At 47.9% G+C, this 15000-nt stretch overlaps 1 protein-coding gene across 1 annotated transcript in view; it reads right to left on the bottom strand.

The window, feature by feature from the left end:
* Positions 1–14182: 14182 nt before the first annotated feature.
* LOC129838351 (basic proline-rich protein-like) overlaps positions 14183–15000 on the bottom strand; it is a gene marked incomplete at its 5' end in the record, with an annotated part of 1899 nt that continues 1081 nt past the window's right edge. The window contains one exon of the mRNA XM_055905290.1: positions 14183–15000. This exon is cut by the window's right edge and continues 1081 nt beyond it. Coding sequence (XP_055761265.1) covers positions 14183–15000 — 818 coding nt within the window.

Genomic DNA, 15000 nt, shown 5'->3' with positions numbered 1-15000 from the left:
CTCCCCCACCATTGGTCATAGTCCCATTAACACACAGTGGTGTTGTTCCCCCACCATGGGTCATAGTTCCATTACCACACAGTGGTGTTGTTTTACCACCATGGGTCATAGTCCCATTAACACACAGTGGTGTTGCTCCCCCACCATTGGTCATAGTTCCATTAACACACAGTGGTGTTGTTCCCCCACCATGGGTCATAGTTCCATTAACACACAGTGGTGTTGTTCCCCCACCATGGGTCATAGTTCCATTAACACACAGTGGTGTTGTTCCCCCACCATGGGTCATAGTTCCATTAACACACAGTGGTGTTGTTCCCCCACCATGGGTCATAGTCCCATTAACACACAGTGGTGTTGTTCCCCCACCATGGGTCATAGTTCCATTAACACACAGTGGTGTTGTTTTACCACCATGGGTCATAGTTCCATTAACACACAGTGGTGTTGTTCCCCCACCGTGGGTCATAGTTCCATTAACACACAGTGGTGTTGTTCCCCCACCATGGGTCATAGTTCCATTAACACACAGTGGTGTTGTTCCCCCACCATGGGTCATAGTTCCATTAACACACAGTGGTGTTGTTTTACCACCATGGGTCATAGTTCCATTACCACACAGTGGTGTTGTTCCCCCACCATGGGTCATAGTTCCATTAACACACAGTGGTGTTGTTCCCCCACCATGGGTCATAGTCCCATTAACACACAGTGGTGTTGTTCCCCCACCATGGGTCATAGTTCCATTAACACACAGTGGTGTTGTTCCCCCACCATGGGTCATAGTTCCATTAACACACAGTGGTGTTGTTCCCCCACCATGGGTCATAGTTCCATTAACACACAGTGGTGTTGTTCCCCCACCATGGGTCATAGTTCCATTAGCACACAGTGGTGTTGTTTTACCACCTTAGATTTCTCCACCTTGGGGCGGCAGATAGCCGAGTGGTTATGCCAGGTAGCCTAGTGGTTATGCCAGGTAGCCTAGTGGTTATGCCAGGTAGCCTAGTGGTTATGCCAGTTAGCCTAGTGGTTAGAGCAGGTAGCCTAGTGGTTAGAGCAGGTAGCCTAGTGGTTATGCCAGTTAGCCTAGTGGTTAGAGCAGGTAGCCTAGTGGTTAGAGCAGGTAGCCTAGTGGTTAGAGCAGGTAGCCTAGTGGTTAGAGCAGGTAGCCTAGTGGTTAGGCCAGGTAACCTAGTGGTTAGATTAGGTAGCTTAGTGGTTAGAGCAGGTAGCCTAGTGGTTAGAGCAGGTAGCCTAGTGGTTAGAACAGGTAGCCTAGTGGTTAGAGCAGGTAGCCTAGTGGTTAGAGCAGGTAGCCTTGTGGTTAGAACAGGTAGCCTAGTGGTTAGAGCAGGTAGCCTAGTGCTTAGAGCAGGTAGCCTAGTTGTTAGTGCAGGTAGCCTAGTGGTTAGAGTGTTGGGTCAGTAACCGAAAGGTTGCTAGATCAAATCCCCGAGCTGACAAGGTAAAAATATGTCGTTCTACCCCCGAACAAGGCAGTTAACCCACTGTTCCTAGGCCGTCATTGAAAATAAGAATTTGTTCTTAACTGACTTGTCTTGTAAAATATATATATTTTTTAAATAAAATTTATATTCACCTGACATGGTGTGGTTATCCTTAGATATATTCAGTGGTGGGAAAAGTACCCAACTGTCATACTTGAGGAAAAGTACAGAAAACTTAATAGAAAGTTACTCCAGTAAAATACTACTTTAGTAAAAGTCTGAAAGTGTTTAGTTCTAAATATTCTTTAGTACCAAAAGAAAAAGTTTCAATCATTTCAAAAGCCTTATATTAAGTAAAGCAGGTGGCATCATTTTCTTGTTTTTAAAATGTACATATTGCCAGGGGTACACTCCAACACTCAGACATCTTTTTACATTCTTTTTTCTGGATTACATAAAAAGATAAATGCATTTTACTCCCTTTCTTTAGTATTTTACAGATAGAAAGATGAAAAAAGTATGGATCCACAATCTGCTGTGTAAAAGTCTGGTCCTGCAGTGTCTTCACAAAGTAAAACATTTAAATGAAGGCTAACTTCATCCTGTGTCCAGAAAAATGTATTTATATGCACATTTTTAAAAATGAGATATCACCTCATTTGTGTATTTTAAAAGAATATTTCAGAAAAAATGTAATATTTTTTTTTTTAAATAAATAACATTTGTGTCCAAATTGAACTTGTAGAAGTTGATTGTGATTACTTGTCACGGCTCTCGTCGTAATGAGGATCGGACCAAAGCGCAGCGTTGTAAGTGTTCATGATTTTTTTATTAACCAAAACACTTGAACAAAATAACAACGTGGCGAAACGGAAACAGTTCTGTAAGGAGCACAAAGTAAACAGAAAACAACTACCCACAAAACACAGGTGGCAAAACAGGCTGCCTAAGTATGATTCCCAATCAGAGACAACGATAGACATCCGACCCTGATTGAGAACCATACCCGGCTAAAAACAAAGAAACAGAAAACATAGAAATAAAGATACTAGAATTCCCACCCTAATCACACCCTGGCCTACCCAACATAGAGAATAAAAGCCTCTCTATGTCCAGGGCGTGACAGTACTGGCCTTAACACAATATGTTGTTGTTTTCCCTTCAGATTAACCCCAGCATTATACTAGTAACGAGCTTCTGGGGATCAGGAAACAGGACCTGCTCTGTAATCACACCTAGGAGCTAGTAGGGTGTTATGCAGGGGATTCCTCCATGCTCCTCTATTGAAACACAGGAAACAAAGTGTTGAACTGTGCAGGGCATTATCTACTTATGAAACACAAAGCCATTTCGACAGGGTCATGTGTTCAGGACTGGAGGGATAATCCAGAGCATCAGAGCGGCTGGTTATGTGTGAGCTGTGTGGTGTGCCGTACTGGGGTTGGTGAGAGAGGTCCGAGGGCAGAGGCTGGGTCTGCGCACAGACACACACACACACACACACACACACACACACACACACACACACACACACACACACACACACACACACACACACACACACACACACACACACACACACACACACACACACACACACACACAACCCAGTCTCTTCTGTTCTCTGAAGTCGGAAACGACCCTTCCAGACACACGTTATCTTCACTGAACTACACCACAACTACGACACAAATACCAGCATAACCATTGTCTCCACAACCACAAGGATACTTTAATATGATGTAATAATACCAGTATAACCATTGTCTCTACAACCACAAGGATACTTTAATATGATGTAATAATATCAGTATAACCATTGTCTCTACGACCACAAGGATACTTTAATATGATGTAATAATACCAGTATAACCATTGTCTCTACGACCACAAGGATACTTTAATATGATGTAATAATACCAGTATAACCATTGTCTCCACAACCACAAGGATACTTTAATATGATGTAATAATACCAGTATAACCATTGTCTCTACGACCACAAGGATACTTTAATATGATGTAATAATACCAGTATAACCATTGTCTCTACGACCACAAGGATACTTTAATATGATGTAATAATACCAGTATAACCATTGTCTCCACAACCACAAGGATACTTTAATATGATGTAATAATACCAGTATAACGATTGTCTCTACGACCACAAGGATACTTTAATATGATGTAATAATACCATCATAACCATTGTCTCCACAACCACAAGGATACTTTAATATGATGTAATAATACCAGTATAACCATTGTCTCTACGACCACAAGGATACTTTAATAGGATGACATGTAGTAACCATCTTTCCCTTCCCTTTCTCTGGCGTATCTAAATGTGATGTAAACCATCCCACCACAAAGCAAATGACAACATACATTTCTGTTTTGTCCTTGACTTGATTTGAAGTGAGAAGTTCCGCTAAATTAGTGCTCTCAAATTGTGAGTCCTGAATAATTGAATTAGCCTGAGCAACAAATGCTGTTTCGAGGAAAACTCAGGCAGGCAGGCGGGCGGGTGGTCATTAGGAGAGAGAGAGAGAGAGAGAGAGAGAGAGAGAGAGAGAGAGATGCTGATGTATTACATGGCATTTATCATCACACAACATTCACCACCACATCACCCATCCTCATTTGGCTCCAGTACTCTGTGGTTGGCAATAATTACTGTACGAGGATAACCAGGGTTAGACTGAGTTCTTGGTCCAGGAAGGTAACCAGAGTCAGACTGACATCTGGGTCCAGGAGGGTAACCAGGATCAGACTGAGGTCTGGGTCCAGGAGGGTAACCAGGGTCAGACTGACATCTGGGTCCAGGAGGGTAACCAGGGTCAGACTGAGGTCTGGGTCCAGGAGGGTAACCAGGGTCAGACTGAGATCTGTGTCCAGGAAGGTAACCAGGGTCAGACTGAGATCTGGGTCCAGGAAGGTAACCAGGGTCAGACTGAGATCTGGGTCCAGGAGGGTAACCAGGGTCAGACAGAGATCTGGGTCCAGGAAGGTAACCAGGATCAGACTGACACCTGGGTCCAGGAGGGTAACCAGGGTCAGACTGAGATTACATTTACATTTAAGTCATTTAGCAGACGCTCTTATCCAGAGCGACTTACAAATTGGTGCATTCACCTTATGACATCCAGTGGAACAGCCACTTTACAATAGTGCATCTAGATCTTTTAAGGGGGGGGGGGGGGGGGGGGGGGGGGGCAGAAGGATTGCTTTATCCTATCCTAGGTATTCCTTGAAGAGGTGGGGTTTCATGTGTCTCCGGAAGGTGGTGATTGACTCCGCTGTCCTGGCGTCGTGAGGGAGTTTGTTCCACCATTGGGGTGCCAGAGCAGCGAACAGTTTTGACTGGGCTGAGCGGGAACTGTACTTCCTCAGTGGTAGGGAGGCGAGCAGGCCAGAGGTGGATGAACGCAGTGCCCTTGTTTGGGTGTAGGGCCTGATCAGAGCCTGAAGGTACTGAGGTGCCGTTCCCCTCACAGCTCCGTAGGCAAGCACCATGGTCTTGTAGCGGATGCGAGCTTCAACTGGAAGCCAGTGGAGAGAGCGGAGGAGCGGGGTGACGTGAGAGAACTTGGGAAGGTTGAACACCAGACGGGCTGCGGCGTTCTGGATGAGTTGTAGGGGTTTAATGGCACAGGCAGGGAGCCCAGCCAACAGCGAGTTGCAGTAATCCAGACGGGAGATGACAAGTGCCTGGATTAGGACCTGCGCCGCTTCCTGTGTGAGGCAGGGTCGTACTCTGCGGATGTTGTAGAGCATGAACCTACAGGAACGGGCCACCGCCTTGATGTTGGTGGAGAACGACAGGGTGTTGTCCAGGATCACGCCAAGGTTCTTAGCGCTCTGGGAGGAGGACACAATGGAGTTGTCAACCGTGATGGCGAGATCATGGAACGGACAGTCCTTCCCCGGGAGGAAGAGCAGCTCCGTCTTGCCGAGGTTCAGCTTGAGGTGGTGATCCGTCATCCACACTGATATGTCTGCCAGACATGCAGAGATGCGATTCGCCGCCTGGTCATCAGAAGGGGGAAAGGAGAAGATTAATTGTGTGTCGTCTGCATAGCAATGATAGGAGAGACCATGTGAGGTTATGACAGAGCCAAGTGACTTGGTGTATAGCGAGAATAGGAGAGGGCCTAGAACAGAGCCCTGGGGGACACCAGTGGTGAGAGCGCGTGGTGAGGAGACAGATTCTCGCCACGCCACCTGGTAGGAGCGACCTGTCAGGTAGGACGCAATCCAAGCGTGGGCCGCGCCGGAGATGCCCAACTCGGAGAGGGTGGAGAGGAGGATCTGATGGTTCACAGTATCGAAGGCAGCCGATAGGTCTAGAAGGATGAGAGCAGAGGAGAGAGAGTTAGCTTTAGCAGTGCGGAGCGCCTCCGTGATACAGAGAAGAGCAGTCTCAGTTGAGTGACTAGTCTTGAAACCTGACTGATTTGGATCAAGAAGGTCATTCTGAGAGAGATAGCAGGAGAGCTGGCCAAGGACGGCACGTTCAAGAGTTTTGGAGAGAAAAGAAAGAAGGGATACTGGTCTGTAGTTGTTGACATCGGAGGGATCGAGTGTAGGTTTTTTCAGAAGGGGTGCAACTCTCGCTCTCTTGAAGACGGAAGGGACGTAGCCAGCGGTCAAGGATGAGTTGATGAGCGAGGTGAGGTAAGGGAGAAGGTCTCCGGAAATGGTCTGGAGAAGAGAGGAGGGGATAGGGTCAAGCGGGCAGGTTGTTGGGCGGCCGGCCGTCACAAGACGCGAGATTTCATCTGGAGAGAGAGGGGAGAAAGAGGTCAAAGCACAGGGTTGGGCCGTGTGAGCAGAACCAGCGGTGTCGTTTGACTTAGCAAACGAGGATCGGATGTCGTCGACCTTCTTTTCAAAATGGTTGACGAAGTCGTCTGCAGAGAGGGAGGAGGGGGGGGGAGGGGGAGGAGGATTCAGGAGGGAGGAGAAGGTGGCAAAGAGCTTCCTAGGGTTAGAGGCAGATGCTTGGAATTTAGAGTGGTAGAAAGTGGCTTTAGCAGCAGAGACAGAAGAGGAAATGTAGAGAGGAGGGAGTGAAAGGATGCCAGGTCCGCAGGGAGGCGAGTTTTCCTCCATTTCCGCTCGGCTGCCCGGAGCCCTGTTCTGTGAGCTCGCAATGAGTCGTCGAGCCACGGAGCGGGAGGGGAGGACCGAGCCGGCCTGGAGGATAGGGGACATAGAGAGTCAAAGGATGCAGAAAGGGAGGAGAGGAGGGTTGAGGAGGCAGAATCAGGAGATAGGTTGGAGAAGGTTTGGGCAGAGGGAAGAGATGATAGGATGGAAGAGGAGAGAGTAGCGGGGGAGAGAGAGCGGAGGTTGGGACGGCGCGATACCATCCGAGTAGGGGCAGTGTGGGAAGTGTTGGATGAGAGCGAGAGGGAAAAGGATACAAGGTAGTGGTCGGAGACTTGGAGGGGAGTTGCAATGAGGTTAGTGGAAGAACAGCATCTAGTAAAGATGAGGTCAAGCGTATTGCCTGCCTTGTGAGTAGGGGGGGAAGGTGAGAGGGTGAGGTCAAAAGAGGAGAGGAGTGGAAAGAAGGAGGCAGAGAGGAATGAGTCAAAGGTAGACATGGGGAGGTTAAAGTCACCCAGAACTGTGAGAGGTGAGCCGTCCTCAGGAAAGGAGCTTATCAAGGCATCAAGCTCATTGATGAACTCTCCAAGGGAACCTGGAGGGCGATAAATGATAAGGATGTTAAGCTTGAAAGGGCTGGTAACTGTGACAGCATGGAATTCAAAGGAGGCGATAGACAGATGGGTAAGGGGAGAAAGAGAGAATGACCACTTGGGAGAGATGAGGATCCCAGTGCCACCACCCCGCTGACCAGAAGGTCTCGGGGTGTGCGAGAACACGTGGGCAGACGAAGAGAGAGCAGTAGGAGTAGCAGTGTTATCTGTGGTGAGCCATGTTTCCGTCAGTGCCAGGAAGTCGAGGGACTGGAGGGACGCATAGGCTGAGATGAGCTCTGCCTTGTTGGCCGCAGATCGGCAGTTCCAGAGGCTACCGGAGACCTGGAACTCCACGTGGGTCGTGCGGGCTGGGACCACCAGGTTAGGGTGGGCGCGGCCACGCGGTGTGAAGCGTTTGTATGGTCTGTGCAGAGAGGAGAGAACAGGGATAGACAGACACATGGTTGACAGGCTACAGAAGAGGCTACGCTAATGCAAAGGAGATTAGAATGACAAGTGGGCTACACGTCTCGAATGTTCAGAAAGTTAAGCTTACGTTGCAAAAAAATAAAAATAAAATACAAGATCTTATTGACTAAAATGATATAGTACTGCTGGCTGGTGAAGTAGCCTGGCTAGCAGTGGCTACGTTGTTGAAAGTGAAGCTGGCTAGGTAACCTCGACAATTTCACTAAATTTCTCTAAACTACACAATTATCATGGATACAAGGACAGCAAAGACAACTAACTAACACTACGCTAAACAAGTCGTTCCGTTGTAATGTAAGTTTCTACAGTGCTGCTATTCGGTAGAAGTTGGCTAGCTAGCAGTGTTGGCTAGGTAGGAGGACGGCAGCGCGGCAGGCGAAAAATAGCTGGCTAGCTAACCGATAATTACTCAAAGCTACACAATTATCTTAGATACAAAGATAGCAAAGAAAACTATGTAGCTAGCTAACACTACACAAGTCAAGTCGTTCCGTTGTAACGTAATCGTTTCTACAGTGCTGCTAATCGGTGGCTAGCTGGCTAGCTAGCAGGGTTGACTACGTTACGTTGCGTTACGTTAGGGCGAGAATACCTGGCTAGCGAACCTCAGCGAACCTTGATAACTACACAATTATCACCGATACAAAGACGGCTATGTAGCCAGCTAAGTAGCTAGCTAAGATCGAACAAATACAAATCAAAGATAGCAAAGACAACTGTGTAGTCAGCCAACACTACACTGATCAAGTCGTTCCGTTGTAATGCACTCGTTTCTACAATGCTGCTATTCGGTGGCAAGCTGGCTAGCTAGCAGTGTTGGCTACGTTGCGTTACGTTAGGGCGAAAATAGCTGGCTGGCGAACCTCAATAACTACACAATTATGTTTGATGCAAAGACGGCTATGTAGCTAGCTAAGATCAAACAAATCAAACCGTTGTACTGTAATGAAAATGAAAATCAGACCGTTGTACTATAATGAAATGTAATGAAAAGTTATACTACTATTCGGTAGACGGTGGACGTTTGCTAGCTGCTGGGCAGATAGCAGTGTGGACTACGATAGACGACGGAATACGATAATTACGCAATTATCTTTTATACACAGACGGCTAAGTAGCTAGCTAAGAAGAAATTGCTAAGGTTAGACAAATTAAACCGTTGTACTATAATGAAATGTAATGAAATGTAATGAAAAGTTATACTACCTGCAGAGCGAATGCAAATGCGACCGCTCGCTCCAAACAGGATGTTATCGGTTTTCTAAAGATCTGGGTCCAGGAAGGTAACCAGGGTCAGACTGAGATCTGGGTCCAGGAGGGTAACCAGGGTCAGACAGAGATCTGGGTCCAGGAAGGTAACCAGAGTCAGACAGAGATCTGGGTCCAGGAAGGTAACCAGGGTCAGACAGAGATCTGGGTCCAGGAAGGTAACCAGGGTCAGACTGAGATCTGTGTCCAGGAAGGTAACCAGGGTCAGACTGAGGTCTGGGTCCAGGAGGGTAACCAGGGTCAGACTGAGATCTGTGTCCAGGAAGGTAACCAGGGTCAGACTGAGATCTGTGTCCAGGAAGGTAACCAGGATCAGACTGACATCTGGGTCCAGGAGGGTAACCAGGGTCAGACTGAGATCTGGGTCCAGGAAGGTAACCAGGGACAGACTGACATCTGGGTCCAGGAGGGTAACCAGGGTCAGATTGAGTTCTGGGTCCAGGAGGGTAACCAGGGTCAGACTGAGATCTGGGTCCAGGAAGGTAACCAGGGTCAGACTGACATCTGGGTCCAGGAGGGTAACCAGGGTCAGACTGAGATCTGGGTCCAGGAAGGTAACCAGGGTCAGACTGAGATCTGTGTCCAGGAAGGTAACCAGGGTCAGACTGAGATCTGGGTCCAGGAAGGTAACCAGGGACAGACTGACATCTGGGTCCAGGATTGTAACCAGGGTCAGACAGAGATCTGGGTCCAGGAAGGTAACCAGGGTCAGACTGAGATCTGTGTCCAGGAAGGTAACCAGGGTCAGACTGACATCTGGGTCCAGGAGGGTAACCAGGGTCAGACTGAGATCTGGGTCCAGGAAGGTAACCAGGGTCAGACTGAGATCTGTGTCCAGGAAGGTAACCAGGGTCAGACTGAGGTCTGGGTCCAGGAAGGTAACCAGGGACAGACTGACATCTGGGTCCAGGAGGGTAACCAGGGTCAGATTGAGTTCTGGGTCCAGGAGGGTAACCAGGGTCAGACTGAGATCTGGGTCCAGGAGGGTAACCAGGGTCAGACAGAGATCTGGGTCCAGGAAGGTAACCAGGGTCAGACAGAGATCTGGGTCCAGGAAGGTAACCAGGGTCAGACAGAGATCTGGGTCCAGGAAGGTAACCAGGGACAGACAGAGATCTGGGTCCAGGAAGGTAACCAGGGTTGTGTCTTTTAGGTCATAGTGATTAAGGTTACATGGACAGTGGGAGGATCTGATCCTAGATCAGCGCTCCTACTCTCAGACTGGTTATGGATATGGGCCCTGAAAGTATTTGGGCCAGCAACACTCATATATCACTCAGAACACGCATTTGTGTTCTGACACAGAGTGGAGAGGTGTTAGGAGCTCAGACTCATAACTCCCACAGACCCATAACTCTAGTAGAGAGACTAGAGAAGGAGCCATGGTGATAACTCTAGTAGAGAGAGACTAGTGAAGGAGCCATGGTGATAACTCTAGTAGAGAGAGACTAGAGAAGGAGCCATGGTGATAACTCTAGTAGAGAGAGACTAGTGAAGGAGCCATGGTGATAACTCTAGTAGAGAGACTAGAGAAGGAGCCATGGTGATAACTCTAGTAGAGAGAGACTAGTGAAGGAGCCATGGTGATAACTCTAGTAGAGAGACTAGAGAAGGAGCCATGGTGATAACTCTAGTAGAGAGAGACTAGTGAAGGCGCCATGGTGATAACTAGTAGAGAGAGACTAGTGAAGGAGCCATGGTGATAACTCTAGTAGAGAGAGACTAGAGAAGGAGCCATGGTGATAACTCTAGTAGAGAGAGACTAGAGAAGGAGCCATGGTGATAACTCTAGTAGAGAGAGACTAGTGAAGGAGCCATGGTGATAACTCTAGTAGAGAGAGACTAGTGAAGGAGCCATGGTGATAACTCTAGTAGAGAGAGACTAGTGAAGGCGCCATGGTGATAACTAGTAGAGAGAGACTAGTGAAGGAGCCATGGTGATAACTCTACTGGAGAGACTAGAGAAGGAGCCATGGTGATAACTCTAGTAGAGAGAGACTAGTGAAGGAGCCATGGTGATAACTCTAGTAGAGAGAGACTAGTGAAGGCTCCATGGTGATAACTAGTAGAGAGAGACTAGTGAAGGAGCCATGGTGATAACTCTAGTAGAGAGAGACTAGAGAAGGAGCCATGATGATAACTCTAGTAGAGAGACTAGAGAAGGAGCCATGGTGATAACTCTAGTAGAGAGAGACTAGTGAAGGAGCCATGGTGATAACTCTAGTAGAGACTAATGAAGGAGCCATGGTGATAACTCTAGTAGAGACTAATGAAGGAGCCATGGTGATAACTCTAGTAGAGAGACTAGAGAAGGAGCCATGGTGATAACTCTAGTAGAGAGACTAGTGAAGGAGCCATGGTGATAACTCTAGTAGAGACTAATGAAGGAGCCATGGTGATAACTCTAGTAGAGAGACTAGAGAAGGAGCCATGATGATAACTCTACTGGAGAGACTAGAGAAGGAGCCATGATGATAACTCTAGTAGAGAGAGACTAGAGAAGGAGCCATGATGATAACTGTAGTAGAGAGAGACTAGAGAAGGAGCCATGATGATAACTCTACTGGAGAGACTAAAGAAGGAGCCATGATGATAACTCTACTGGAGAGACTAGAGAAGGAGCCATGATGATAACTCTACTGGAGAGACTAGAGAAGGAGCCATGATGATAACTCTAGTAGAGAGAGACTAGAGAAGGAGCCATGATGATAACTCTAGTAGAGAGAGACTAGAGAAGGAGCCATGATGATAACTCTAGTAGAGAGACTAGAGAAGGAGCCATGATGATAACTCTAGTAGAGAGACTAGAGAAGGAGCCATGATGATACCTCTAGTAGAGAGAGACTAGAGAAGGAGCCATGATGATAACTAGATCTTCACACATATAAAGTCAGTACAATACAATGATCATGTTGTACTCTTTACATTATAATGTGGTGGAAAAATTGTTAGCTGGTTAGCTTGTTATATTCTGTTGGCGCCATGTCTGAAGATGGCAGTAATGTGTTTGTTCTGGATTACCATTGATATGGAAGCGTTGGACTCAAGTTCCCAGGCTCACTCAGTCATGAGAATGTCGCTCTCTACTGGTCACAGATGGTAATTCACATTCATAACGCGCACTCCCATACAGTACTGTAAGAGCCAGTGTTGGGGTCAATTCCATTTCAACTTCAGTCAATTTAGATAGCAAACCAAATTCTATATTGTAATTCCACATTTTCCTCATTTAAATTCACTGGGGAGAATTGGAATTATAATTTTGGTGTGCTTACTGATTGACTGGAATTTAAATGAAATGTAACCCTATCATTGTACGTGCTCCCTCATGCAACCAATTCCCCATGATTTGGCTCAGTACAGAACAGTCTATTGCAACTTTACCAAAGTGCTCAAGACAGACAGGATAAATATATAGATGGATCTGTTCTGTTTGCTCAGGAAACCGGGGGCTCTTTGATAATACTAACTAATATGTGCATGGTGGAGGGGAAAGGTCTATAGAATAGTCTTTATCTTTCTAAAGAGATGTGATAGATAGGAGTTGTATTTACAAATGTTTTACCTGTTCTATTCTATTCTAGCTGAAATGAGATGTCATCACCTGAATGACTGTTCATACTTCAAGCCAGAACAGATAACAGGGTTGTGTTCCAAATGGCACCCTATTCCCTCCATACTTTTTTTTACCCTGTGGGCCCTGGTCAAAAGTAGTGCACTAAATAGGGAATAGGGCTCTGGTCAAAAGTAGTGCACTAAATAGGGAATAGGGTGCCATTTGGGCCTCGTATTTTAACTCATTGCTTCTCTGACTAGTTGCTGCTGCCTCTGACATCATCACCTTGGCTGTGTTTCAGGCCAGGTCTCCTTGTTGATTTAGCTGTCTGACATCACCCTGGCTGTGTTTCAGGCCTCCCTGTTGATTTAGCTGTCTGACATCACCCTGGCTGTGTTTCAGGCCTCCCTGTTAATTTAGCTGTCTGACATCACCCTGGCTGTGTTTCAGGCCAGGCCTCCCTGTTAATTTAGCTGTCTGACATCACCCTGGCTGTGTTTCAGGCCTCCCTGTTAATTTAGCTGTGTCTGACATCACCCTGGCTGTGTTTCAGGCCAGGCCTCCCTGTTAATTTAGCTGTCTGACATCACCCTGGCTGTGTTTCAGGCCAGGCCTCCCTGTTAATTTAGCTGTGTCTGACATCACCCTGGCTGTGTTTCAGGCCTCCCTGTTAATTTAGCTGTCTGACATCACCCTGGCTGTGTTTCAGGACAGGCCTCCCTGTTAATTTAGCTGTCTGACATCACCCTGGCTGTGTTTCAGGCCTCCCTATTCATTTAGCTGTGTCTGACATCACCCTGGCTGTGTTTCAGGCCTCCCTGTTAATTTAGCTGTCTGACATCACCCTGGCTGTATTTCAGGCCTCCCTATTCATTTAGCTGTCTGACATCACCCGGGCTGTGTTTCAGGCCTCCCTGTTGATTTAGCTGTCTGACATCACCCTGGCTGTGTTTCAGGCCTCCCTGTTGATTTAGCTGTCTGACATCACCCTGGCTGTGTTTCAGGCCAGGTCTCCCTGTTAATTTAGCTGTCTGACATCACCCTGGCTGTGTTTCAGGCCTCCCTATTCATTTAGCTGTGTCTGACATCACCCTGGCTGTGTTTCAGGCCTCCCTGTTAATTTAGCTGTCTGACATCACCCTGGCTATGTTTCAGGCCTCCCTGTTAATTTAGCTGTCTGACATCATCACCCAGGCTGTGTTTCAGGCCAGGTCTCTATTCACACCCTTACAGGTCTGCACCTCACCCTGCCTGGTGTTTCTCTGTATGGACCCCAGTTTACCATCTCTCGTACTTCATATCCCATATCGCTGCTTTTTTCCACAGCCCGATGGTTTCTCTACGGTATAATGGGATCAGAAGGTTCACTAAGGCCGTGCTAGCTGAGGTCGTGCCAGGTTGCCTCTGTAACGCCCAAAACAAGGTATGTTTTCGGGGCTTTAGTGTGTTTAGAGTTGTCACTTTGAAGTACGAACGCTGAAGTGTGTGCCGCACGCGTGATTGATTGTGATTGTAGACTGTGTCTGTGTTTCCTTTATGAGAACATATAGCTTATTCTAAATTCTAAGGTGTACGCACTTTAAAGTCCCAGCCGACACTAAGAGCTCTCCAGTACCAGCAAGGCACTCTCCTTGGCTCCAGACTCCCCTGGGAGGAGTTAGACTTGATCTGCCTTATGAGAGGTGGAGGTGACGGTGTTACTTTCATAGGTGGGTGGGATTAGGGGAGCGAGCTGGAGAAGGTAGAGAAGGAGGTGGAGGTAGTGGTGGTGGTGGTGGTGAAGGTGGAGGTAGAGAAGGAGGTGAAGGTAGAGAAGGAGGTGGAGGTAGTGGTGGTGGTGGTGGTGGTGGTGGTGAAGGTAGAGAAGGAGATGAAGGTAGAGAAGGAGGTGGAGGTAGTGGTGGTGGTGGTGGTGGTGAAGGTGAAGGTAGAGAAGGAGATGAAGGTAGGGGTGGTGGTGGTGGTGGTGGTGGTGGTGGTGGTGGTGGTGGTGGTGAAGGTAGAGAAGGAGGTGGAGGTAGGGGTGGTGGTGGTGGTGGTGGTGGTGGTGGTGGTGGTGGTGAAGGTAGAGAAGGAGATGAAGGTGAAGGTAGAGAAGGAGGTGGAGGTAGTGGTGGTGGTGGTGGTGGTGGTGGTGGTGGTGGTGGTGGTGGTGAAGGTAGAGAAGGAGATGAAGGTAGAGAAGGAGGTGGAGGTAGTGGTGGTGGTGGTGGTGGTGGTGAAGGTAGAGAAGGAGGTGGAGGTAGGGGTGGTGGTGGTGGTGGTGGTGGTGGTGGTGGTGGTGGTGGTGAAGGTAGAGAAGGAGGTGGAGGTAGGGGTGGTGGTGGTGGTGGTGGTGGTGGTGGTGGTGGTGGTGGTGGTGGTGGTGGTGGTGGTGGTGGTGAAGGTAGAGAAGGAGATGAAGGTAGTGGTGTTGGTGGTGGTGGTGGTGGTGGTGGTGGTGGTGGTGGTGGTGGTGGTGGTGGTGGTGGTGGTGGTGGTGGTGGTGGTGGTGGTGGTGGTGGTGGTGGTGGTGGTGAAG

This window comes from Salvelinus fontinalis, chromosome 39, assembly GCF_029448725.1.
Source record: "Salvelinus fontinalis isolate EN_2023a chromosome 39, ASM2944872v1, whole genome shotgun sequence".
Taxonomy (NCBI): domain Eukaryota; kingdom Metazoa; phylum Chordata; class Actinopteri; order Salmoniformes; family Salmonidae; genus Salvelinus; species Salvelinus fontinalis.
This window is presented reverse-complemented; position numbering and strand designations above follow the sequence as displayed.